The sequence below is a fragment of the Aulonocara stuartgranti genome, assembly GCF_965226115.1.
Source record: "Aulonocara stuartgranti genome assembly, chromosome: 15".
Taxonomy (NCBI): Eukaryota; Metazoa; Chordata; class Actinopteri; order Cichliformes; family Cichlidae; genus Aulonocara; species Aulonocara stuartgranti.
The window spans coordinates 20,515,717-20,541,942 of record NC_138951.1 but is presented as its reverse complement, the minus strand read 5'-3'; the positions used below and the strand labels follow the sequence as shown (position 1 = coordinate 20,541,942).

General features: G+C 39.4%; 3 protein-coding genes across 9 annotated transcripts in view; all 3 read right to left on the bottom strand.

Moving 5' to 3' along the window:
* ncoa1 (nuclear receptor coactivator 1) overlaps positions 1-16,585 on the bottom strand; it is a gene marked incomplete at its 5' end in the record, with an annotated part of 98,754 nt that extends 82,169 nt beyond the window's left edge. The window contains 2 exons of one of the 3 annotated variants that reach the window (XM_082504907.1): positions 15,827-15,878; positions 16,277-16,585. The remainder of the gene's footprint in view (positions 1-15,826; positions 15,879-16,276) is intronic. The other 2 variants (XM_082504906.1, XM_082504908.1) reach the window with 2 other exon arrangements.
* Positions 16,586-21,504: 4,919 nt separating this feature from the next.
* Positions 21,505-23,131, bottom strand: ptrhd1 (peptidyl-tRNA hydrolase domain containing 1). The gene is made up of 2 exons (XM_082506507.1): positions 22,882-23,131; positions 21,505-21,977 (listed from the first exon to the last, which is right to left on the bottom strand). Exons 1-2 carry the CDS (start codon positions 23,089-23,091, stop codon positions 21,807-21,809), a joined length of 381 nt encoding a protein of 126 aa, XP_082362633.1. The 5' UTR covers positions 23,092-23,131; the 3' UTR covers positions 21,505-21,806.
* A 1,330-nt stretch (positions 23,132-24,461) lies between these two features.
* Positions 24,462-26,226, bottom strand: part of fam184ab (family with sequence similarity 184 member Ab) — a 216,016-nt gene continuing 214,251 nt past the window's right edge. For all 5 annotated transcript variants that reach the window (XM_082504918.1, XM_082504923.1, XM_082504919.1 and 2 more), the window contains one exon: positions 24,462-25,450. In XM_082504918.1, the coding sequence (XP_082361044.1) occupies positions 25,369-25,450 (82 nt within the window). In that variant the 3' untranslated portion in view covers positions 24,462-25,368. The remainder of the gene's footprint in view (positions 25,451-26,226) is intronic.

Genomic DNA, 26,226 nt, shown 5'->3' with positions numbered 1-26,226 from the left:
AGCCCTAACTTCTACAGTGAACTACTATGCCAAACAAACCAATCAAGTATGGCCTAAAGATCTTCTGGCTCTGTGATGCACACATCCTTCTTTGCAAGATCTAGAATGGTTTCCTCAGTGAGACACACAGCTGAAGAAGAAGATTTTTTCTTCTCCAATGTACCTCTTCCACAGTGTCTCCTGGGACACTATTGTGAGGACTCTACAATAGGACAAGGCAGAAATCCTTCGTCTGAAGAAGGCTTCTGAGTTCTGGGAGGTTTACAGCACAGTGTGCATTCAATGGCAGGCTTACCATAGTCAGCTATGTCAGAAAGAACGAAGTGGCTGTTGTACTCCTGAGAATGATGTATCACAAGAAAATAGTTGATGAAAATGCTAGAAAGGGGAAAACATAATTTATCACATTGTACAATAAGACCAAAGAAGGTGTAGATACTATGGTTCAGATGGTTCGCGCCTACTCTACACTCTGAAATTGTAAAACATATAGGTGGCCCATGGTGCTGTGGTACAACTTGACATTGCCACCGTGAGTGCCTACACTTTTTTTCACTGCTCAGCACCTTGAATTCAAGAATTGTATGACCACTGCATAACGGGTCCTCCTCACTGAGCTCTCAAAGGAGCTTGCTACACCACATATGAGAAGCTGACTGAAAGATTGCCCCAAATGCAAACCCCAATCACTGAAGAAATAGGAAGGTGTGGGATGACAAAAGCCACAATTCAGCTACAGAAAAAAAAGCAAACAGGGCCAACCAAAGACGGCAAGACTTCAGATCCAACTAATGAAGATCATAAAGTCAGCAGCCGGTGTGGGGAATGCAAAAAAACCTCTGTGTAGCAACTACAGTCAGAAACAGGTGGTTTGTCACAACTGTGTGTATGTACTGTATGTAAGGGGAGCAAGCCAAAAAAAACGAAAGAGCAATTGTCTGTATAATTGTTGTTTTAAAAATCTTACAAAAGTGAAAAATACAAAATGTTTCAAACATTAAATCATTCTTGACCAAAATGACAAAAGTGGGATAAAAACAAATCGATTTTAACACGGGTGGTTTTTGACCCACTTATGGAAGAGTGCAGGCTCCAGTCACTCATGCATCCGAGGGTTAAAGGACATCAGACAGAGGTCCTTTTTAGAGTAGCAGCTAAATGACATCAAAGACCTCCACAACAGAGAGCAAGTGGGTTGGGAAAACAAACCTTAAACCAGATTGGTGTAAGGACAAAAAGGGAAGAGTGTAACAGTAAAATAATATGCATCTGAAAAACAGAAGCCAAAAATAAGGAAACAGCGGCATGTGTGTCAGGGGAAAACTTGAAATTTTTGTTTTATTACGGCTGACCCATATGCGTCAAGGCTGAAAGTGTTTCCATGGTAATTATGACATAAGAAGCGGTAATCCTACAGTTTTTGTTATGCAACACATTAATTATAGAAGATTTTTTCCCAGACAAGGAAGTTTAATCCAGCACTGACACGGGTTACTGTAGCCACATGAAAGGCTTACAAGTTATAACTGCATTAAAAAGATGTTAATGAAGTCAAACATCTGGATACAGTCTAAGGTCATGGATAACTTTAAAGTGCCAAATATGACAAATCTGCAACACGTTTAGCAAATAACTGAAAACCATAGCTGTCTTGCAACATGTCACACTGCAAACCAAAATTTACAATAAAACAAAGTTTTTGTTATTTCAATTTTATACATTAACAATATGGCAGGAATCCTCCTTTAATACGTACAGCCTGTCTGCCAATGTATACTTTGTTTTATTTCCCATGCTGAAATTTTATTTCTTTAATTCTACAGGGTTTTAAGTATTTATGAGTTCTTGTACATTTCTTCAGATTTTTTTCAGCCTAAATAGCCAAATCTGGTGCTTTAACGTTATAGATTTGTAGAGCCTTTATTTTGAATAATAATTATTGGACAAATCCTGACATCCGATTTTAAATCCAAGACCAAACATCCATGATACCTGCCTCCCATTTTCTGGTGCAGGGACTACTTGGTTAAATTATGTTCGTTTAGTGAAAAGTATAATGTTAAAAGCATTGTTATAAAAAATTTTATCAAATCAAAACTAAAAGTAGATGCGAAAAGACATTATAATGATTTTTTTTTTTTTTAATTACCTTGTGTGCTTCAGTGTTTCAGTTTTTGTCAACACACCAAGTGTTTTTATTGAAACTGGCACATCTATGTGACAGGAAGTGTTGTGTTTGTTTTGTGAAAACCTATCATGAACTTCTTGTGTCTCATTCCTAAACCAAAATTAAAAAACAAACAAACAAACAGGTCTTACATTTACAACACTTTAAGCTGAATTACTGTACAAGGACCACAACGTTTACTTAAAAACTGAAGAACAGTCTGGAAACACCTGTGGTATAAAATATCCATAGACCCCAAACTAGCACCAAATACTCGCATTGCACAACAACACAAAACAAGCGGACTTCCTTTTCTCTTAGTTCTTTGTTCACCTTTGTTAACTGCCACAGTCTAGACATTCATGCAAACGATACACTGCTATACAATAAATCTTTTTTTCTTTCCTTGTGACTCTTGAACTCTCGAGTACTGAAGTTTCCCAGGATGATTAATCAAAGACGCTTTTTCACACCAGTTAATACTGCCCCTAGTTTACTCCAAGCTGTTCTGAACTCCTGTGCTCTTTCACCTTGCCACATAGATTTTTTTTCCTGAAGAAGATGGCATCCATCAGTATCAATGGATGATATCACATAATGATGTCACATAATTTTAAAGTTGGATAAATGTGTGACAAAGAGCTCAAAAAGCAAAAGCATCTATAAGCTTGAATACAGACTGAATCTTTTTCCACTTGTAATATTAGTTGGAAAATAATATCACTTGTAAATTCTTTGATTATCTAATTATGTAAAAAATCAGCTTCAAGCTTCCTGACACTGAAACAAAGACCCACGATCAACATGACATTAATGAGCATGCCCCACTACAGTTCATTTTATTAACCTTAAATGCCGTCTCTAATGATGTAAACAGTTTTTAAAATGACTTACCTAATTAGTACAAACAAACAAACAACACTTGCAGTCATCGGTTTGTACAGTAAACATCACAAAGCTAAACTAAAGCAGCAAACTGCTGGCCAGCCACAAACTGCAGACTCACCTGTGAGGACGCGGTGGAGCATTTTATACATAGCAGGTATCAGTAGATCAGAAATAGAAAGGTGCAGACGAAAAATAATAATAATAAAAGAAATTTTTTAAATTGCTCAACGGTAACAAAAAAAAAAAAAAATCCACAGCAGTTTCCCACAATTAGTCTGAAGTGCTTCACTCAAAAAAAGCAACTGTAGCCTTACATCCGTTTGTGAGTCACTCAGTCTGACTTAGTTGGTTTGTTGTGGGAAGTGAGTGAGAGAAGTAATCAAAGCATTAGAAAAGTGAACAGTGCCAGTCACTTTAGTCATAAAGTGGGCAAAAAAGCTGCAGCACAACAGTTAGTACCTGCACCACAGAGTTTTCTGTTTAGCGCACATAAACAGAAAATGTTATGAAGAGTGGAAAGCACTCCAATAGTGGGTGCATGTTAAAGCTGGAAAGGTACTGTTCATTTACAATCACATAAGAGGACGCCAATCGAACAGACTGTCTAACAGTAACCTCGCTGGTCCGGATTTCTTTGTAGATGAACAATAGATGAATAGATCCCTTCTAAACCCACAGCATATGGCATGAAAATCGTGTTGAATAGAGATAGTAATACTCTTTCTTTTGCATTATCTATTAACTATTTTTATTATCTATTCTAAACAGTACAAGTTTGCTAAGCACAAGTAGAGCCCCACTTTGGTCATTTTACTCGCAGAAAGGGTTAAAGCATTTCTCCGCCTTGAGGCAAACCTAAGTCCTAACTTAAATTACCAAGTGAACTTCTTGATTAAAAACGTTTGGCAGTCTCTCAAAACAAGGCCATTTAAAACCCAGGCACATGGACACCTTCATGCTTCACTTCACAAGAGGTGTTTAAACACCCATATGTTCATTACACACTGTTTGCTTCACGTCTAAGGTGAGAAACCCGCAACTGTTAGGTGAATTACCAACGGTGTCCTCCAGACACGCTAACGTACCTGAGAAAAAAAGCTGCTCACTTTCTCTGCTTCCAGCATTGCCACTCAAACAGTTGTCATCAGAAAACACCAACTCGGATCCACTCAAATCAATCCACAAGGAAAAAACTGTTGGGTGACTCTTTTTATTGTAGCCTGACCTTGTCCAGAAAAACTGGGCCATTAGGGCTCGACTGTTAAATTGCTCGCCACTACTACTCTCGTCACTCTATTTTCTCACCTACACTATTAATTTCTTCCTGTATGTGCTCGGTTCCTTTCTCCTTCACTCCCTCCCACCCCTCAAATTCTCACTGTCTGCTGCTCAAGCCTCCCCCCCCCCCCTCAGGCGAGAATGTAGGCCATTGGTTTCTGTTTTAGCCACAGCAGCAGCTGAATACAGTACACATGTATGTATGTATGTACGTAGGTTTGTGCCTGTGTGTGTGTTGCCGCCTCACAATGACTCAGAGCGCCAGACTTCAGGGACAAACCACAGACTACACCAACAGCCCATCTGTTGCAGTTTTGCAGAAACGAAATCTCCTGCACGTCCCATTGCATAATTTGATAGATGATCTGAAACGTGCTCTGAAAAGAAGTTTATTTTATCCACAAGCTCTGTTGTGTAATAACAACAACCTGCATGGAGTATGTAAACCAAGGCTCTCATACTGCATGCTGAAACTTGACTGGAAATGTAGATCTCACACCTCAGTAAGCGATTAACGCCAACAATGCAGTACCTGAAATAAATAAACAAGAAACCTCAAGATGCGAACTGGAACTCTGCCGACAACATAATACATTTTTATCCACTGCTGCTTTCTCGTATCAAATGGATATGTACACATTTCTTAAGCACACAAAAGCAAGAACTGAGAAAGAACTGAAGCGCTATAATAGGTTTTTTTACTGCAACTGGCCGCAGGGAGAAGAGTTTAATGTCATGAAGTTATGTTTTGGGATGAGGGTTATTCAACATAAACTGAAGTTATAAATCTTAGGGGGGGGGAAAAAAAAGTTCTGACCCCCAAAAATCCCTTTTTTCTTTTTTTAGTTGCAGGTCATTAAAGTACACAAAGTTGTTCAGATTTGTTTTGTTTCCCTGTCAATTTTGAGCACTCATAGCTTCATAAATATTTACAGTTTTCAGAGATGAAAAACATTTAAGCAACCTGATCAAAGTTGTAGCCACTCCAAGTCACAATCTAAAGCTGGTTTAACGTCTGTGATGTAGAAGAAGAGAAACAAGCATTAGTACCCTATAGGGGAGAGTTTTAATAATCAATTTTCAGACTAAAATCAATTTTAGCTTGAATAAAGCAATATCGATTCATTAAAATCCTGAATCGATTTTTAAATATAAATATATTTTGTCAGAAATGCCAGAATCTCGGGTTAAAGCTCAAAAAAACTATTTCAAACAACCAGTTAATCCTGATGCTTTTATTGGAGTTAGTTTGTGAATATTAAGCTGAAAGTGCTTAAGCATAGAACAATATACTGGCCACCTCCTGTGCTAGCCCTCAGCCTCCTAGTAGACACAAATACATTATCAATTTGAAAATCGTACATCACCACATTCTCGGGCTATGGGATTCACAAGAATTTCATAAAACTTGACCAATAACCTTGCAGTCAAGGTCACTGAGAGTCAAACTCACAAGAATTTTAGTAAATACACCTATGGTGTCAATTTCAAACTCCTATGTTGCCTTGTTCTTGTGTCCATGCCGCCAACTCATCCGCCATCAGCCTTTTACGGCGGAGGAGGAAAAAGAGCACTTGTATGAAGGAGTGAATGACACTTGTAGTAAGAAAGCGCTTTGTGTGCTCAAATGGCTCAAAAGTATATTATAAGTACCAGCCCATCTTGTTGAGTGAGAGCTCTCTGGAGGAAATCTAATCCCTGTAAAGAAAAAGGATGTGCTTGATTTGAAACAAACAAAAAAAGCAAGCTTTGTAGCAAAAATGAATGCAAAAGCCTGTAATGATTCAATTGCATCTGTAGTGTGCCGTTTATCGCTGAAGGCTCGCAAGCTTCCTGGTCAGTTAGGGTCTTTCTGTGTATGCGTGGGTTTCCGTGTATTCTGGCGTCCTCTCATAGTCCAAAAACATAAAAGCTGGGTTAATCTGTGACTCTAAATTGGTCGGGGATATGAAGGAGATAAAGGGTTTAAAGATACCCTGTAGTAGCAGTGACTTCCAAGTTTATCTTTTAACTGTGTGACTTAGTGCGGTGACTAAACAAGTCATCACAGAACTACACTGGCCTCCCATTCGCTACAGTGTAGTTCTCTGATGACTTATTTAGTCACCGCACTAAGTCACACAGTAGAAAGATAAACTGGTTACAGAAAAGTAACCAGTACAATCTACAGCAAGATTTTACTGGTTACTTTTAAATTGCTCTACTTTGACCAGGAGTCTATATAAAGCTTTTGGGGTTCTGTGAAAGCACAGTCGTACTTTGATGAAATGCAAACATCCCATTCTCACAATGAAAATGCTGTCAGAAATAATTGATGTTGGCAGCTACAGTGTCAAGCTGGTTTAATATCGTGTTATTAAATTATCATGTATGTCATGGGTGTGTTGGCATTTGGTAATTAGCTCTTACCACAAAGCACAGTGGTTGATGGGAATGCCAGTACAGTTAAATTAAAAAATGCAATTCAATGATGGTGCTAGACAGAGGACGTTATTACAATGCCTCCTCAGGAAGATATGAACACCTTCACTAAAATCCAGCAGCCCACTACCACCTGGGTCTGTCTTAACTGCTGCATGCACCTACAGACATTTGCTGTACTTTAAAAATACATTTTAAAATTCAGTAACTGTGTGGTTACTATGTAGAAAAACTACAATACTGAGTTTTGCTTTACTAAAAGATGTCCGAGTGCCTCATAGCAAGAAGGCCCTGGGTTTTAATCCAGCCTGAGGCCTTTCAGTTTAAGGGAGTTTGCATGTTCTCCCCTGTGACTGTGCGGGTTCTCTGAGTACTCTGGCTTCCTCCCACAGTTCAAAGACATGCATGGGGTTAGGTTAGTTGGTGATTCTAAATTAGCCATTGGCGTGGTTGTCTGTCTGTGTATTAGTCCAGATTGGTGACCTGTTTACCGTGTACCCTGCCCCTTGCACCATCACAGCTGGGATCGACTCCGGCCCCAACGTGACCCTGAATCAAATCTATTACATAAATCTTACAGAAAAGGAAATGGACGGATGGAAAACATGAAATTTATTCTACTACTTAACATAGGTTCAGTAAATTAATATTTTTGTTTGTAATTAATTCTCACTTTTATTTATCAAAGTTAGGAAAGTTTTCCCAGTTCGCCCACGTCTCTTCCTGACAGCGAGGAATACAGTTTATTAACTAAACACTGGTATCAGATTGACACTCTGACAGGTACTCAAAGCCAAGGCTGAATAGGAACAGGAGTATACCTAATTAAATGTCAGTACTCTCTGTCTGATTTTGTGTTAAACACAAAGACGGACAAAGTAAAGAAGACTGAACTGAATCATCCATTAAACTACACATTATTCATCAAAGCAGCTAAATATGGTTTATGTGCAAATTTTATGGAAATGCACAAACAAGATTCAGTCAGAGACTTCTGTTCCAATCTGCAGCTTTATGACACCACTAAACACTGACTAATGTACACGCTGAGCCATAAGATCAGTGTGGCAGTCAGGTGACCCTCACTGATCTCTCTCAACAGAGACCAATCATCATCAGGCATTGTTTTCTATGTGACCCAAAGTGAAAGCACACTGTGGCATTTTCTCAGGTTGGCTGCAGGTATCCTGGGGGCTTCAAAACAAACAGCATTAATTAGAGGAAGAAAGCTGTGACAGTGGCAGGCAGGCTGCAGCACTGCTGAGTGCTAAAATGGCTGCTTGTTCTCCATACAGACGCAGAGCTGAGTGTGGAGGAGGAGGAGGGATCCCACTCCCAACAATATGCCTCAAACGTAGCTCATCCTTAGGTAGGCTTCATTGCTTGTGCCATAACGTAATAATGGAACTGAAAAACGGTATTAAATGCATATGATTATCCGCTTGTAAAATCAGCTGCTTACACATCTACAGTTTACATTAAGTCTCTCTTTCAAATGTAATTACTGAGCTTTTGGTATATCACCGCACGGCAGAGATCTAATAATTGTGTTTGTCCATGTTTTATTTACTTTTCATGTATTCTTTTCAGCTGAGTTCCAGTTCGCTTCTTTGGATGAGTTTTCTACTCTCAGTGCATGTGTAGAGCAGAGCGATATGACCAAAAATATTTATCACGATATAACTTTATTAGTGCAAAAAAAACCCCCAAAAAAACCCATCAATGTATTTTCACTTAAACAAGCAGCTTTTTTATGTGCATTAAAGTTATATACAAAATTAACAGTGCAAATGCAAACTCCTTGCTGAAGGTTTAACCAAAAGGCATTTCTAGTGGAAACTGGCCGACATATCCTCAGCATAACCATGTATGATATCCACAAAACTTAAAAAGAGGTTATACACACACAATACGGTAATGTTATGTTGAAGCACAGTACGTATCACTCCGCGAGGCTCCTGCCTACGATAGCTGTAATGCTCCGACAATCCATCAAGCGGTGCGGTTTCATAGCTTAGCAAAGTCGTACTAAAACATTTGACAGATTTTCGAGTGCCGTGTACGACATAAAATCGTTTCGAGGTCAGTAAACACAACCAGAATTCATACATAAGGCACACGGGATTATAAGGGGCACTGTCGATTTTCAGAAAAATCAAAGGATTGATTTTAAGTGTGTCGTATTTTCCAAAAAACGGTAATAACGACGGTCCGCTAGCATGCTCTACCAGAAATAGTGCTTTGTTGTGTATCTGACGGACGAAAGCCAAACCAGTTCCACACCACTGAAGTTGCAGCATTTTTACAAACCAATTCTGGTTCATCAGTTTCATTCAACAATTCGCTTTCGCCCTTCTCATTCTGCGTCGCCGCCATGTGCGTATGAAAACAAAGGCACTGCGCATGCGCGTTTTACCCATATTCTATGGCCATATTTCATTTTCTTATCGTTGCCCAACATTACACCGGTATTACCGTGAACGGTATGATATGGCCCAGCCCTATGCATGTGTTTATTAGTTTCAGTTTGTTTATAATTACCAGAATATGGAGTGTATGTGTAGACCAGATTTAAGAAGTTCAGACCAGGTAATACAATACAACTGCATGACTCACAGGCATCCCAGTATCAATAAACACATGCACTCACGAACACATAGGCAAAATACGCCCCAATGGACCATTTCAACCTGATCCCTGCCACTCTGAAAGTAAAACAAAGCAACCCTCAAAAAAGTCAACAAATTGCAGTATTATGATAATAAATCTCCAGTCAAATAGCTCAAAACTGCAAAGAAACATTTTCTCTTATGAACTACCACATCTTACAGACTTCAGGGCATTTGTACTTTGTATTTTAACATCTGACCTGATGCCATGCTTTGGCATGTCACCTGGCTCAAACAGGCTCTCCTCCACACCGTTCATATTAAGTGCTTTAAAAACCCCAACATAGCTAGATTTTCCCATTTAAATGCAGCTAGCCAAACAGCCACTTACTGCTACAGAGACAGACAGAACAGTGGACAGTACATAAAACTCATTGCTGCAGTCTGGGGCAGCACAAATGCGATCCCCTTAAACTGATTTTTAATTTTAGTGTCGTTATTTTCCTCTTCAGTATCAATGCTGTCTCTAGGTAGCTATAATAAACTAATCTAAGTCTATTAGCTGCAACCAACCAAGCACATGACACATGTTCCATACTGACAGAAGATGGCACGAAACATGTTTTTAAAACAGTTTTTAAGAGCAGAGCTCAATGGTGTAAATTAGCCTTTATATGTACAGCGTTTCATGTCCCCTATAAAGGTGTGGATGACTGGGCTGTTTATCTAATGGGCAGGAAAATCCATAGACTTCTGTTAAACAAGTAACTCTCATTGATTGCCTTTACTGTACGTTTACTGTATGACCAACTGAGCTTATATGTCACCAAAAAGAGGTTCTCTTTAAACCAGGAAAAACAGTGGTTATTATCTATATCTTTTCGCTGCCTCTAAGCTGTAAACAAAGTCTATCCATTATTTAAATATTAGTTTTGATGTTTTTTGTTTGTTTTTCTTAAACGCTGCAAAACAATAATAGTGAAATTCGCTACTTCCAGCCTCGTTTTGTTTTGACAATCTTGTTGGGCTTAATGTGCTGCCATGCTGGTGCCACACTCAGAGACCTCGAGCTGAATAACTGAGGCCTACGCTGAACTCCGTATACTTATGTGGGCTACATCTCGGTCAAATGAAGCACAGTTACAATGCTTTCACTTAGAACAAGACAAAGTCTGCAGCAGCAATACTACACGTACTACACAAACAGATTAGCAGCTATCACTGAGCACACTCAAGCAAAAACAAAGTAGTCAATTGCTCCATGCATGATAAGAAAAATCAAATGATTTTCCCCTAAAAATACCTGCAAAAGCTTACAAAGATATTATTTTAGGATTTGGAGAAAAGTAATCTGACAAATACACTTTGGTAAGCATAAGATCTCAGGCTACAAGAAAAAAAACAGCTTAATTCTTAAAGCCTATGCATAATAAGCCCTTGAGTCACGGCAGCTGCTTTGCATTTTCTTGCATTTTGTGTCTGAAAACAGTCAACTGGAAAACTTTAACTTGTTAACTTGGGATCTATGGAAATATCCATTGCCTCCCCTGCATGTAAAACAGATTTACACTCAAGGAGCAAAGCCCAATTCAGCCCTCTTATCACAGACTTCTGTTTACATATCAAAGACAGAACTCTTAAGGCACAATTTAGATGACTGTTTAAACACCATTTGTCAGTTACCATTGCAATAAAAGGTCAAATTTCAAAGTATTAATAAAGCTCAAATAGAATTTATGAGCAGCCTATTGTAATCCTAATATTTAAGGTAATCAGTAAATGATCAGCAACATCAGCTTAGCCTTAAGGTTTATTCACCATAAGAATATCCATTTGAAAATAAATAACTATCAAACAAGCTGCCTTCAGTTTTTTACTCGGGGTGTTAACAACATCCAAACAGATTAAACACGATATAAATGCAGCATCATATCACAGCTCCCCGTGTGAAACTGTGAATGCCTGGAAATGCGTGAAACTTTGGTGAAAATTGGAATAATCAGAGACAAATCTGGGAACAAGTTTAGTGGAAATACATCACAATAATTAACTCTTTGTATTTTGATCATAATTAAATTTCAAGCAAGTGTGAAGCTGTGCCCATGAAGACAAACCTGCAGCATCCCAAGGATCAGTTTGAATTAGAGTTCAATGTACAGCTGACCCCTTGTAGAATATATCAACTTGGCAGTATTTCCCCCCATTAAGCATCATATTATGTTTGAAGCTACTTAAAATCTATATTTTTAGCTGAAATGTTTTTGCTTTGTAGTCAAGTGTATGGAATGGTAAATGGTAAATGGCCTGTATTTATATAGCGCTTTACTAGTCCCTAAGGACCCCAAAGCGCTTTACATATCCAGTCATCCACCCATTCACACACACAATCACACACTGATGATGGCAAGCTACATTGTAGCCACAGCCACCCTGGGGTGCACTGACAGAGGCGAGGAAGTCAAAGACTGCCAATTCACTTTCCAAATGCGCACCTCTGCTCACAATGGTGCGCATAACCCTAACTAGGGCTGCACGATTAATCGTTAGAAAATCGCGATCTCGATTCATACTTATGTGCGATCTCATTTCCAAATGACATTCCAATCCCATTAACCCTTTAAGACCTACCATAGAACCAAGTTCGCCAGAGCTTATATTATATTTTTACATGCTGTGGAGCCATTTTTGGGAGCATTTCAAGTTGCTATACATCAATACAACCATTATAGCCCAAATTTTAATAATATGTCTGCATTAGGTGCATAGTAATTACATAAATTGCAAAAAAGTGCAATAAACTACAAAAAAATTGAAAATCGTTTTTGTTTTTTTAACATATATTTCTAGTTAGAGAAATTTAAGAGGCTTATCCCTCAAAACTGTAAATACAAAAAAGTTACACAAACTAGTTTCCCACCACAGGAAATTTATTTTGAGTGTCTTCATAGTTTTATTTTTGAAATACACCAATTTTTATATACTGCAGGAAAAACGAAAATAAATATTATAGTGCAAATTTGCAAAATAGCAGCATATGCATCAAAATAAACTATTTCCAGCAGTGCAATATGAGTCTTAAGCATCCCAGAAACGACACAGAAAGTCATAAAGTCAAACATAACTTTTTAAAACACATAACAAGTAAAACACAAGCTCATAAGGCCCCGATCGTAAAAAACTACATTTCCGCAAAATGACGTCACTTCCGGTTTCGGGCAGGTCATGCGGTCATGTGATAGTTCGCGCTGATGGACATAGGAAGTGTTACAAACAGCTGATGGATCGGCGAAGCGTGTTTCTGGAATATCATGTTTTTGTTGCTGCAAGTGATTTTTATGCAGTTTTTGCAAAGCTATATGTGGAAGGAAACTGTGACCTAGGACAAGCTGATGGCATAAGATGTAAGTACAACTCCTCCAGTTTCATATGCAAAAAAAATTATTGCGCTAGCTTACTTGGTTGCAGAGCTACCGGGATTTAAAAATAGTTACGCAAAACAGAGCGTGCCCGCTCCGATCGGCTGTAAAGGGTTAATTAATAAGTACAGAAACTGGCTTCAGTTCAGCTGGAGGCACAGCAGGGATCATCTTGCAAGGAGTATAAGGAGCTAAATAGGTAAACTAATCATTTACACGTGCTTCTAGAAAAAAAAACACCCCCACAGAGTACTGATAATGTGTCCAAACCAAAATAAAACAACACTTATGACCTTTGTTTTTTCCCGAAAAACACTAGAATTGATTATATGCATGATGACTGGTCAGTTAAGGATTTACGACAGGACACACTCCATCAATGGCATCATTGTCCAAACAATAACTAAAAGCCAGAATTAGTTAAAGGCAGTTAAACTACAACAGACCATGTGTGTATAGAAAGCAGCTGGTTGAAGGGGAAATTCTCTGCTTCTCACTTCATGTCTGAAACCAAAATACTGGATGCTGTGAAGCAGCTCATGGTGTTGTGACATCCCTAGTATTTAAGGAAAGTATTTCACAAAAAATGTTTGCTTCATTAAATTTACATTTTTTGGGCTACAGCTCCATAGGACCCTATTCATCCTCATGATCTCACAAGAGCTCCACATGAAACCGAACTCCAAAGAGTTTAAGTTCTCAGCCTTGTGCCACATAATATTGGGTTAAGCTGTACTCTGAAGTGGAATTATAGTGCATGTCTATTTGCATGTTGTAACAATAAGCACAGGTAAGACGCTGACTGGCGAAAAAGTTGATGGAGTTTACAATGAAGGGGAAGAACAACATCAATGATTTAAAACTACATATGAAAAGCACATCAAACAGCTGAAGAGAACAGTTTTCACTGCTAGTCTATTGACTTAAACACTTGGTTTAACACAAAGGACCAACTACAACACAAATACATGCAAGAGTAACCTAAATTACTAGCTGTTACACACATTTTTGAAATTGCACCTGATGACACCACACAGCTATAACCGACATTATAGACACTTTGAGGTTCTGCACAAGATTCAAGGCACAAGTTACAGGTAAACAAAGGCTTCAGGCTTCAGTGCTCATTTAGTTAAACTTTTCAAGTACTGGCACATGTTTCAGGCAATCAAAATGAATGAGAAGTCGATCAAGCATAGAAACAAGCATAACAAGCATTGAAAGTATAAATATGGGCCCATCCACAGGTTAGTGAAATCCTATGATGAATGGCATGTCGACACGTTGATGTTTTGAAACCTGACATGAACAGCAAGGGGTGGATATGACTGTGATGCACTCGCCACTGAGAATACAATCCTATTTTCTGACTCTTTATTTGACTATAAAGTATAAAATTAACTTATTTTAGTCAATATGAAACAAGCAACCGAACCAAGGAAGTTTACCAGTAAAGTGCTTACTGAGGTCACAGAGCAAGGGAACTCAAGGCATTTAAACTTCTATATAAACATTAACATTTATAAGTCATTTGGAAACCAGTCACTCCCCTGTTGAAACCTTGAAACCTGACACTGGCACAAGCCAGTGTACTCCTACTGCTGGTCCCAAGGCCAGATTAATGAGGAGGAATATATCAGGAAAAGCCTCTGGTGTAAAATTATTTCTCAATTAAACACATGGACCATCAAGAATAAGATTGTCATGACGGATCGGTTGGGTCCCAGGGTTAACAACAACCACCTCCGGTGCTGTTGGCCAACGCAATGCCAGTGAAAACTGTGCTGCTGTTGGCTAAAAACAAAGGGAGAATAGAGGGGGAAGGCATGTTAGGAGGCAGCAAGAGAGAAGGAAAAGCAGGAGTGTGGAAGTAAGAGTAGGGACTGTATCAGTCACAGTCCTTACACTTAAAGGGTGAGACCTGGCTGATATGATGGATAGCAGGAAAGTAGGAATATTGTGCATGCAGTAGACCAGGTAAAACGGAAGCAAACTGTTCTACCACAGTGTAGACAGAGTTTTGGACAAGAGCAAAGAGAAGATTCATAGATGTACAGAAGGAGGACATGCAGATATATGGCAGACAAGAAAAGAAGTCATCCCCTGTTGGTCATCGGAAAGAATGCAAGCTAAATAGTGAGAAAAAGTTTCCTCATATTCAGTCACACAAATTTGCACATTTGCTCATGTCTGCAGCATGTATACCTTCCACATTCACCCCTGAAAACAGAGCAATAGCTGCGTTATAATTGAAAATTATTATAATTTACCTAACAGTACAGTTCACAGTACCACATTTCATTTGGCACAACTTTAAACAGACTGCTTTTCCTGACACAATCCATTTGTGTCCACAGCTGGAATTCAACCACCAACCTCTGTTTGCAAAGCAAATGTGTAAACAGAGATCAAGTATAAGGCCAAAATGATCAACTCCACCACCAACCCTCTTCCAACAGCCTCCATATGTGGACTTATTCCCTCTGGAAAACGTGGATTTCGTGCTCACTAACGTGACACGAGTCCAAGGAAAGTTCATAGCCAGAAACAAAAAGTCAGTGGATTAAAGGGCTGTGACTATTTCACGAACTGCCGTGACAGGCAGACATGTTTATATTGTCTATGCTAACACGCAGCTAGCCTGGCTAAGTGCTGCTGCTATGACAATGGATACCGCCAATTGTCGGACACGCCCACCATCAAAGCCTGTAAGCCACGCTGATTTGTGAATCTGGCCTGAATGAACCATAGCGACACCTTGAGGCCGGCTCTACCATATTACATAAGACCTGCCTGATCTCGTTTCTTTGCAGGTGGCGGGGGAGTGAAGGAGGAGGGGAAAAGGAGTGAAAGAAAAAGCTCCGCGGAGCCTTGCACGTTATAAATCCCGCTGAGAAGATGGTGTCTGTGAAATTTAGTAACGTTATGTGGAAAAACCAAAAATGAGTCAGGCAAGTTTGGAGGCCCTGAGCGCACCCTGCGCTGCTGCAGCCACTTGAGTCAGGGTTTGTAGGGATGACATGTCATGCATTCACGGCGATGCTTACCTGTTCAGCCGTCCGTTCAGCTTGCAAACACTGAGACCTTGCTTCACGCTGGCTGATTAATTCCCAGGCAAACAAAAGAGTCAGTTTAGACTGTGTGCAAAGCAAGCCAGTTAGCTAACTTGGCTGACCAGCTTAACTTGCAGCTTGCTGGCGACCAGGATGGTCAGATGTCTGACTTTTTTATCCACTCTCACTTTGCACAGATAAATCTGCGCTTAACTGTGGCCACCATGTTATAAACACACTCAGGTTAAGATGGGTGACCGGGGGAGTTGTATGTTAGCTGGCTCGCTATCAATTTAACGTCAGCTTATGTTGACAAACAAGCCTGCGTGCTTAAAATCACACACACACCACTCTGAGCCAGCTAACGCCAGGTTGCTAGCACGGTTAGCTTAGCCAGCTAAGTAGCTCCGCTAAATCCAAACCTCGCTCCGAAAATCCGCTCACCTCGCGTGCGACTTGTGTCCCGTCAGCAGCAGCAAACCGTAAGTAACTCCGAGAACCACTTGCGAAAGGTTTCTGCGTTTCAATGACGGCGCACTTGCTTTTGCTAGCCCGAGTTATCGCTTTGGTCTCTGCTCTCCGCCATTTCCAATCGCTCAACACAAACAAACAGGGCTGCTCGTGCGCGCGGAGCGTCGAGGCGCGCTCACGCCGAGGGCAGCGGGCAGACGCTTCCACAGTGCTGACAGAGGGGAGACCCGACTGTTGATTACATGTGATTAATGTGTCGCATGTGTCAGGGTGAATGTGCAGACATACAGCGTGTATTTAGCCACACCGCACCGAGTGACTGGAGGAGGGTGAGCACTGATGCTTTCTGGAAACTATTAGGCCTCCTAAATCCAGATGCCGTACACGCACTGTGCAAAATCCCTGATGTGTCATATATCTCGCCGGGGCGTTTTCAAGAAAACATGGTTTGGGAAGGGCAGGTAGAAAACATTGGGTCTCCTACAGAAAGCTGCACCAAGGCGAGAGAGTTCAAGCGTCATGGAATCTGGGAGTCACAAGTGATGGAAAGCTGGAGTGTGAGATAGATCTGCAGATTGGTACCTGTCAGGATTCTCAAGCAGTCATCATGGCAAAGAGATGAGTCGGATCTGGTTCGATGGACTGACTGATGGATGTCATTGATTTTCAGGTTCATGTGCAGCTCTGTGCTGTGTTTACAGAAAGTAGTACATTAAATACTTTGTACGTACACCAGTATAACTCTCCAGGTTAAGGAGGTGACCACTATGCTACAAGCTGGGAATTTTGCCCTTCCCCTGCTCTCTTCCACCTTTCCTGATAACCCTCAAAGGTGAAAAAAAAAATTGGTGAAAATGCTAAAGTTTTATCATCAAAATGTAGTTAAAGTTTAACAGTCTTTATTCAGATTCATACATGCAATTTTAGTGAATCCTATATTTTGATTTATCAGTATGTACATCACTCTAATTGTTTTGAAATTAATTATGAATTTCTTATATACCGATATACGGTTTTATTTTAATAATATAACTTCACCAATTCAGTGTATTAGTGGAGTTATACAAATAATAGGTAACTAAAGTTGGTATGTACTGTATACAGTACCAAGAACCATATCTGCATCCAAAATCGGGTGTAGTTGAAGTAGAAAGGTGTCAAATTACTTAAAATACAGGTACATTAAAACTGTACTCAACAGTTTACTCATAAAGCACCGTTTCAGCAAAAGAAAAAGTAATCTGAAGGTGTTTTATACTGTACAGAGAAAGACCCAATGAACAGACAGTCCCCTCAGCAAGCATTTGGCAATGATGGGAGGAAGAAAAAAATCTGCAAACAGATTTACTATAAAAAAAAAGTCAGATTTAGAAAAGAATAAATAAATAAATTAGGCAGTTAAATTTATCATAAGAAAAAAAACTTTACAAATTGACAGTATTTTTCACACATTTACAGGAAAAAAAACAGGCAAATGTATGAAAAAATGGTAAATTTAAGAGATATATGTAAAGGGTAAAATCAGGTCAATTTCTTAAAAAAAATTACCAAAAGAAATACTGAGATAAAAGCTGACAGTCAAGAAGAAATAAACACTATGTGACAAAAAACTCTCAAATATATAAAATAAAAGTTAGAAAACAGCATTTTAGTGAAGGAGCCATACAAAGTTAATCACTTATTTGAGCTCCACTAATCAATAACTGATCGTAAATGTTGCTGGAAAACAGCGACACGTTTTCTTTGTTATCATTGAGCTTATCAGCAAACTGCATTTCCAATCTGGACTCCACTGGTCACTAAAAGTGCAACAGGAACACAACACACTGCGTACACGTTCAGTAATATGTATGGGTCGATGCCACCCCAACCCCCCTTCAGCACCGCTTCTGTTTTTGGTTCATTTGAACCAGATGACGGAGTTGCCCAACAAGTGAAAAATCACTGTAAGCATCTGCAGAAGCAGATCTGATTTGTCATTTGGCATCTTTAACTTAATTTTATATAAATGCTGATCATTATTTTGCTTTCGTTTCCACTCACATGAAAACACTGTCACAGAGACGTGCACGGACTTTGCTCTGTCAGAGCTCGCAGTTCATCTTCTGCTGTTTTCTGGCAAGTTTTGGAAACCACTGAGGCCAAATTTATAAATATAGCGTATATCCTCATCTCTATAAACTAACGCAGCAGCACAACACTCATCTGTTAAGTGTGCCTGTCATCCTGCCGCTCCTTTGAACTCTGGATGTTATGATAAAATTACAGTAGCGTGTTTAAGGCAGCATATTCTGGGAAATACACTGAAGTAATTACATTGTGTGTAATATGTTGATTGGTCACTCGCATACTTCAGAGTGCTTTTACTTCAGAGTTCAAGGTTATGAGTTATGAAAGCAGGCGTTTGGACACATGGAGTTCTAGACGTGGGATTTATTGTTGTTTATCTGTCTTTTATTGCCTTTTTCAAATGTAATAATGCCTGTTAAATGCCTCTTTACAGCGTGCCTGAAAGTAGTGGTGAAATCTGAAGATGAGTCACGCCTGGATTAAAACCATTTTTGTTATGCATTTACAGCCCAAGTTTATAATGTAAATGATCTACAGTTAATTTACTACTGCTGTGCTCGCAGTCGGCTCGATTCCAAGTTATTCTTCCTTTTTTTTAACGTCATGGCTGAGATCCCTGTTAGGAAAGAAAACAGGTTCCTAAAATATCCAGTGTCAAGCTTGATAGCCTCTCAGTGAAGCATAAATAAAAACAACTGACAGTGCGGCGCTAGCATGAATTATTTCTGAGTCTTTTTGGATAAAACTGCACGCAGAGAGAAAGCGTATGTTTATGAACATCACAAACATCTGAAGTTTGTGTTAACACAACAGCAAAAAGAGCAGCTGAGAGGCTCTGCAGCAACTTTTGGTTTCTCTCAGACCTCTAGTTTATTGTCAGAGTGACTCAGTTAAGAGTTATTGTGAGCTTCTGACCACTTCTACATGTACTTTATGAGTGAAAACGCTAAGTTTGAACTGTACATTGTGTACAGGGTCAGAGGTGGACGGTTAGCGGTAGCTATTAACTGTCCTGCAGCTGCTCAGTTTCTGCATTGCCTGTATCAGATAAAAATATTTTAATTACTTTTTAAAAATGGTTGAAGTTCATTTTCTAATGATGTTCTATTGATGTTATTACGGGGATGTTATTAGGTCCATCGTCTACTTCTGCAGGTTGGAAAAACAGTAAACAGACGTGGGATAAGAAACAGGAGCGTATTCAAAATGAGAAATTACTTGATGTAAATATAATTTTTTTTACATTTTAATTTCTGCAGTTTTCAGGTGAGGAGTCTACAGTGTCCAAGGCTCAAGTGTTCTTTTTCTCTTTTGTCATCCATGAGGTTTGGCTCTTATTCGTCACCAGAGATGGGCAGTAACACATAATCTGATTACTTTTTTGAAGTAATGAGTAAAGTAATTAGATTACTGTTACTTTCCTGTAAGCACGCTGTGTTACTGCGTTACTAAACCGTGATTTTGCTTGCGAGAGTGTCTCAAATGATGTATGAGTGTGCGACGTCCGTGGCAGCAACAGACACCTGTGCAGATCAACGATGCATAATATGGAGTGCAGGAGAGAGTACGACCACGCAGCGTTTTAAGTGTGTACTGACATTACTTTGAGTTTGATTCGGTAAACAGTTACAAAAACATTAGCGTCCACTGTACACTCTGGAAGGGAAGAAACTAAGTAATAAAGTAATTAATTACTTTTGAAAATAGGCAATCGATAAGTAACTGGATTACTTTCTTGGAGAAGTAATCGGTAATTAGTAACTAATTACTATTTTTAAGTAACTTGACCAACACTGTTGGTTACACTGGGCGAGACGGTCAGCATGGAGTTCACTGTCAGCGTTTGGCAGCACACTGGCTGATGAAACTTTACAGACAGCTTTGAAGTAACGTATAAATCTAAAGGCAGCAGACATTTACTTAATTTCTTACTTAGTATAGAACATAAAAACAACTAAAACAAACAAGAAAAATATAGTTGTTTTTTTCAAATTTATAACAAAAATGTCAGAAAAAATCTAAATGTATAGAAAAAAAATCTACAATCAAAAGATTCACATTTCTGAGAAAAGAAATCTCAAATTCAGTGGTAAAATATTACAAATTTACAAGAAAAAAGGGCAAATTTCTGAGAGTCCTTTTTAAAGCTTCAGCTTTGTGTGTCAAGATTTGCTGGATCTCATTTGTGATTTCCAGTAATAATAATAATCATTTTAAAAGAAGCCAGGCTTTGTGGGACAATTTTATAGAGAAAATTTATATTAATTTCTTTTTAAAAAAAAAACTTTATGCTTGCATTTATTTCTGTGTGAGGTTCCAAGTTATTCAGTGTGTTTATTATAAAATGCAAGTGACTGATTATGGGGGAAAAAACAATCAAAAAATCGAATTCATATTAAAACAACTTACCTGAAATGGTCATTTTTATTTAGTTTCATACGTTTTTGTTTCTGGTATCCATTAGACTGAAATAAACAGATTAAAACTCAGGCCAGAAAGAAACAGGCTTTCAGATCGTTTTTAAACGATTAAAGGAAATTCTATGATATTATGAGACAGCTCCAGGAAATTATGAAAGCACTTGTTGCTACTTTCTCATATTTAATCAATCAAATAACTGCAAGAGAAATAAACTGACCTGCAGTGTGTACAGAGAGGTTGATTCAGAGTTGCTTAATCTTGCTACAATGACTCATTAACAATGAACAGGTAGTGCAGGGCCTCATAGAAGTAAAGTGTGATTGGACACACACTCTGAACCTTATCGGCTCATTAAATGTGAGCTGATAACTTGGCCAGCTGTTAGGTCAGTTTATAGATTAAGCAGATGAGATAAATTTAAATTCTTGGATTCTTTCTTCTTCTGTTTCTTTTTTAAAACCCAGGCTCTTTGGTGACTTGAGGACTCTGACTTTTACCCGGTAACATCTGGGATGGGCTCCAGTTGTGACATGAATTTAGATAAAAGAGTGTAAAACAGATAAATATTGTTCAAATCTTCCGGTGAAACATCAGCTGGCAAGAGCTCCAGTTATAAAACAGTGCAGGCATGTAAATCCACACTCATCAGTATAGCGGCATAAATTTCATCTTCAAACAGAGGATTCACAATATGATAACATACACCTGAGTTACACTGCATTAAACAGGAATGGTTTATTTAGATGAGCAATGAGAACCAGCTGGGGGTGAGATAAGGGACTTTTGTTGGCGTCTCATTTTGCTTTTACATCACAAACGAATGAACACAGCTTTTGTATTTTGTAAAACATCAGAACAAATAAACCCAGATTAGCAGACAGTATTTCAGATTTTAATTCTGGACAGAAAAGGGTGCAGTGCCCACTGTCCATTTTGCAGACTGCAATTTAAAATAAAAACGAGTGTCCGGATGGAGAGTGTCTCAGCGAGGCGGCGGTGTTTGGAGGGGAAGTCATTTGAAGAGTTTGAACTTGCGCATCAGTGGCTGGACAGTCTCTTTTGGATACGGCTTCAGGGCTAAACACGTGGGGATGTTCTCAGGCTGTTCGATCCAAAGCTTGTGGGAGACACCAGCCTGCGTCAGAGACTCAGACAGACCAGAGAGGGCAGCCTCGTCTGGAGCCTGGAGACAAAAAAAGCATACTCTCACTGACGACTGCAACAGATTCCTGCAATGAAGGACAGAGTTCTGGGAACAAAACACTGCAGGTCTGTCCAAACAAGAGGCTGAGACAGTACATCTATTTCTATATGCACCACTTTGTTTGTCCTAACAGGCTTTGGTGGGTTTAATAAAGCAGCCCAGTAAAAACAATAGACAACAGCTGTTAAGAGTAATACACCAGCACAATGCTTTCCTTTTAAATGTAAAGGGGAACATCTTGAAAGCTGAAAACAGGCAAAATGAAAGACACCCCTTGCCAGTCTCTTAAAAATGTAATATCATATTATGTTTATAGGGAATAAATCAGCACTCTGACACTTCTTTTAAAAGTGAAGTGCAATTTAAAAATATATATATTTTAATAGAAAAACTGGGAGAAGTTAATAATAACACAACACACTGTAAAGCCTCCTATTGGGCCGAAGTGGACCTTTCACTGGCTTTGGCCTCTGTGTTTGACAGCCCTGCTTCTGAGGAGAAAAATCTCTTATTGCGAACTTCTACTTGAAATTACAGACTTTAAAAGTCTAATGAATTACAGGGAAAATGTATCTGCTAGCGCATAATTTATCACCGTATCGTAATGTGTAGGACTGGTCTTTTAATTCGGCGCTCAGCTTGATCACTCTGATATTATTATTTGTTAAAATGAAGGGTTTTAAATGCTGCTAGAGAAGCAATGACTGTGAATAATAGCCATAAATCGATATTATATAGAAATTTACTGCTGCTGCTGATTTCAAATAAGAATGTCGACTTATAACATCTCCGTATTTAATCTGTATCGGGCGATGAACCCGCAATATGCTCCAAGAAGCTAAAGTAGCGAATTTCTGAACAGAGTTTGGCACGGCTGTCTTACCCCCAGCACCACCTTGTGCATGGAGTCCAGCTCGGACAGGTAGCGCTGTGTGTCCGGATCTCCGTAGTGCAGGTGGATGGCGGCGGTAGCGGCGTGGCAGGCCTGAGTTATCACGGCCCCCAGGGGCCAGGACAGTTTATGAACCAGATCCGAGCGGACCACTACGTACTGGACCAGCCGGCCGGGAGACCCGGCTCCTGACGCCGCCATCTTTAGCCCGGACAGGAACTCATGCTCTGTTTATTTTCCGGGTCAAACTGTTAATAACGTGTTATGAGCAGCACTACCGCCCTCTAGCGGTCACTGTTAAGACTCCATAGTGTAGCAGCCTGTTCGTTTGGTATATGTAAGATTCTATGGTATTTATGATTGCATTAACAAGGAAACAGCTGGGTAAACACCACAGATTTTTCCCCTTTTCTACCACACCTTATATTTCTTATTTTTCCACTTTATTTTCACCTTCTTTCTTCTCTCTAAACATAAATCATAATCCTACTCATCATAAATATATATTTATAAAAACACTACAAACCATTTTATCTGTATACATATAAGAATGTGTTCTTCCTTCACCTTATCCCATTTATTTGTCCATCAAATTTCAAATGCATATACAACTGTCTGCAGATGAGCTCACGTAAATTGTGTCAATTACTTCTGTAAATAGTAAAGCCTCCTGTGATTTGATCAATTTAGCAGAAATTCAAGCTGCCAAAAACAAAATTCATAGAAACATGTTTAAGTAATAAATGATTTTAAATAACTAAGTAGATTTGGGAGCACAGGAGGACAGTAGCTACTTCTACTGACTGTTGGGAAGTTTTTGATGAACAGCCTCATTTTAAAGCGATGTTTGGCACAGCTGCATCATAAAGCCCATAAAGCTGCTCTGCTGATGATGTGATCTCATATCTCCAGTGAGCACAACAGTGTTCAAGACAACCTTTACGTCTACTTTTAATTTCTACTGAAAAGTATTTGTCTGTAGAGTCCTGCCCCCAGCATGAGGGAGTGTGTTGTGTTGTTAGACCAAACAACGCAATGCATACATGTTAGGATAAATCTGTGTCTAGGCTTTGGAGCACAGTGTAAGGGTGTGAGGGTGGGCTCCAGGAGGAGCAGGATAAACACTCGCGGGTGTGTTGTTGACAGCTGTGTTGTTCATAGTGAGTTATTTAAGATGCGCAAACCTTCTGCCCCAGTGCAGCACAAGCTCTTAATGAAGCAGTCGTTCCACACGTCACATTGAACTGACATGTCGTTAAAATGAAGCTCTGAACTGAGGATGTCTCATTCGCTTTATAACTCGTTGCCTCGACTCCTCGCCTCTCTTCCTTTCACCCCAATCAGCCCTGTGTATTTAGAGTACCGTCTCTTCCTCTGCTTTTCCATCTGTTTCCCCTCACTCCTGTATTAATTCAACAAAAACTAAAAGCTTTTGTTTTCTTTTTTTATACCTCATAACAAAATAAGTTAACTTCAATAATGGAAAAAACCCCACAAATCACCAGTTCATTAAAAAAAAGACAAGCAAACGCCAGTAAATGTCACAATAATAATTTATTAAGCATACACATTATAATATAAATATAAAATATGCTATTTTTGATTTTAAAATTGGTGAGACATCATTATATCTGTGTTGAGACAGACGACCATACAAACAGGTTTTAATATTCTACCAAAATCGGCTGAAACTTCTATGCAGCTGTAACAAACTCGCCATGATGGTGCCGTCCTAAAATCAGAGCCTGTATTCACGGAGCACGCCAGAGAAGTGTAACTGATCTAGGATCAGGTCCGAAGTTAATGTCACCATAAATGAGGAGGCGAACTGGTCTTAGATCAGCCCTCCTAGTCTAAGATGCTGTATGCAGTGGGGCCCACGTACAAAGAGAGCACAATTACCTACCGTATAATTCTTTATATATAGTTCTTACTGTAGTCCAACAATGGCAATTAGCAGCATGAAAATGCACCACTCATATTTTATTCTAGTTCCAAGAAACTGCAAAATAAGTCGAAGAGTAAAGGAATGAAATAAACATCAAACATACGGATGATCATTGTCACTGTACTACGAGAGAAACTCCTCCACAGTGAAACAATCAGAGAGAATCAAACAATCAAATCAGATCGGAGCGATGACATTTGATGTCGCGGTCGGGTTCAATTCACTTTGGTCTCGGTCAACGGCAGGAAGTGGAAAATCGTGGCGTTTCTCCCAGAAGTGGAAATCAGCGACATCAGGTTCTGTGCGTTTGATCGACACGTCGAGGAGAAGCGATTCTCAAACCAGGATTTACAGTTTCGGTCGACTGATTCCAAAGTGGATTGATCCCCGAACCGATCAATGACGATAAATAACAAATAGTTTGAAGATTTTTTCCAGTTTTTTGTTTTTTTTCATCGGTTTTTTCTTTTTCTTTTTTTTAAAAGTTCGGTTGACATGCTGAATCGTTGTGTTTGCAGGTCTGTGGTCGATCAAAAGGAAAAGTATTGGGCGAACCACTCCTGGCGCTGAGCGTCCGGGGAGTCGATGGCAGAGTCCTTTGTTTCAGGAGGGCTTCAGGACGGACACACACAAACAGAAAGTTAAGGAAAGAGAAGTGAGAGGCTGATCGCTCAGCTCGTTTAGTCTTAAACATAAAGGGGTGAAAAGCACAAGCTTCACTTTAACGCTCTCCGATTTTTTCACACCGAAAGTCGATGTGTTTTTATAATAATCCAACTTTAGCCTCAAATGATGACTTTCTGATTGAAAAGAAAATGATGCTCTAATGCTTTCATCTCTCAGGAAAATATAGGTTCAGCTGAGCGGCCTTCCTCCAGCGAAGCTCCACAATCTGATCCAAAGCTAAAAACCTTTTTCCTTTTTTGCCTCCAAAATCAAAAACAAACATTCACACTCTGTTGATATTAACATGCAGAAAGAGCGGGGGACACACATTAACAACTGTGTGGAAGATGTTTGTTTTAGTACTTCGTCCGGTCTAAATACTGAAATAAATCAAACTGAGCTCTGCATCTAAAACATCAGTGACTGTGTGGTTTTGTGGAGGTTCATGCGAGACACGGTGTAGATGTTAATTTTGGACGTATTTTCCTAACTATTACAATAAATAGCCCAAAGCAGCCTCTGTGTTAGTTTGTGAACATGAGCTAGTGAGGGAGCATTACCAAAGCCGATCTAACCCTACATGTAACGGGATGCCCGCCTGTGCACATGTCTTCATTGTAACCAGTGATGTAACAGATGAGTTCAGCCAGTTCTTTAGTTACCACATTCCCTCCTTCCTATTGGTTGTTGTGTCGCCTGATCCTGACTTCTCCTGCTGTGTC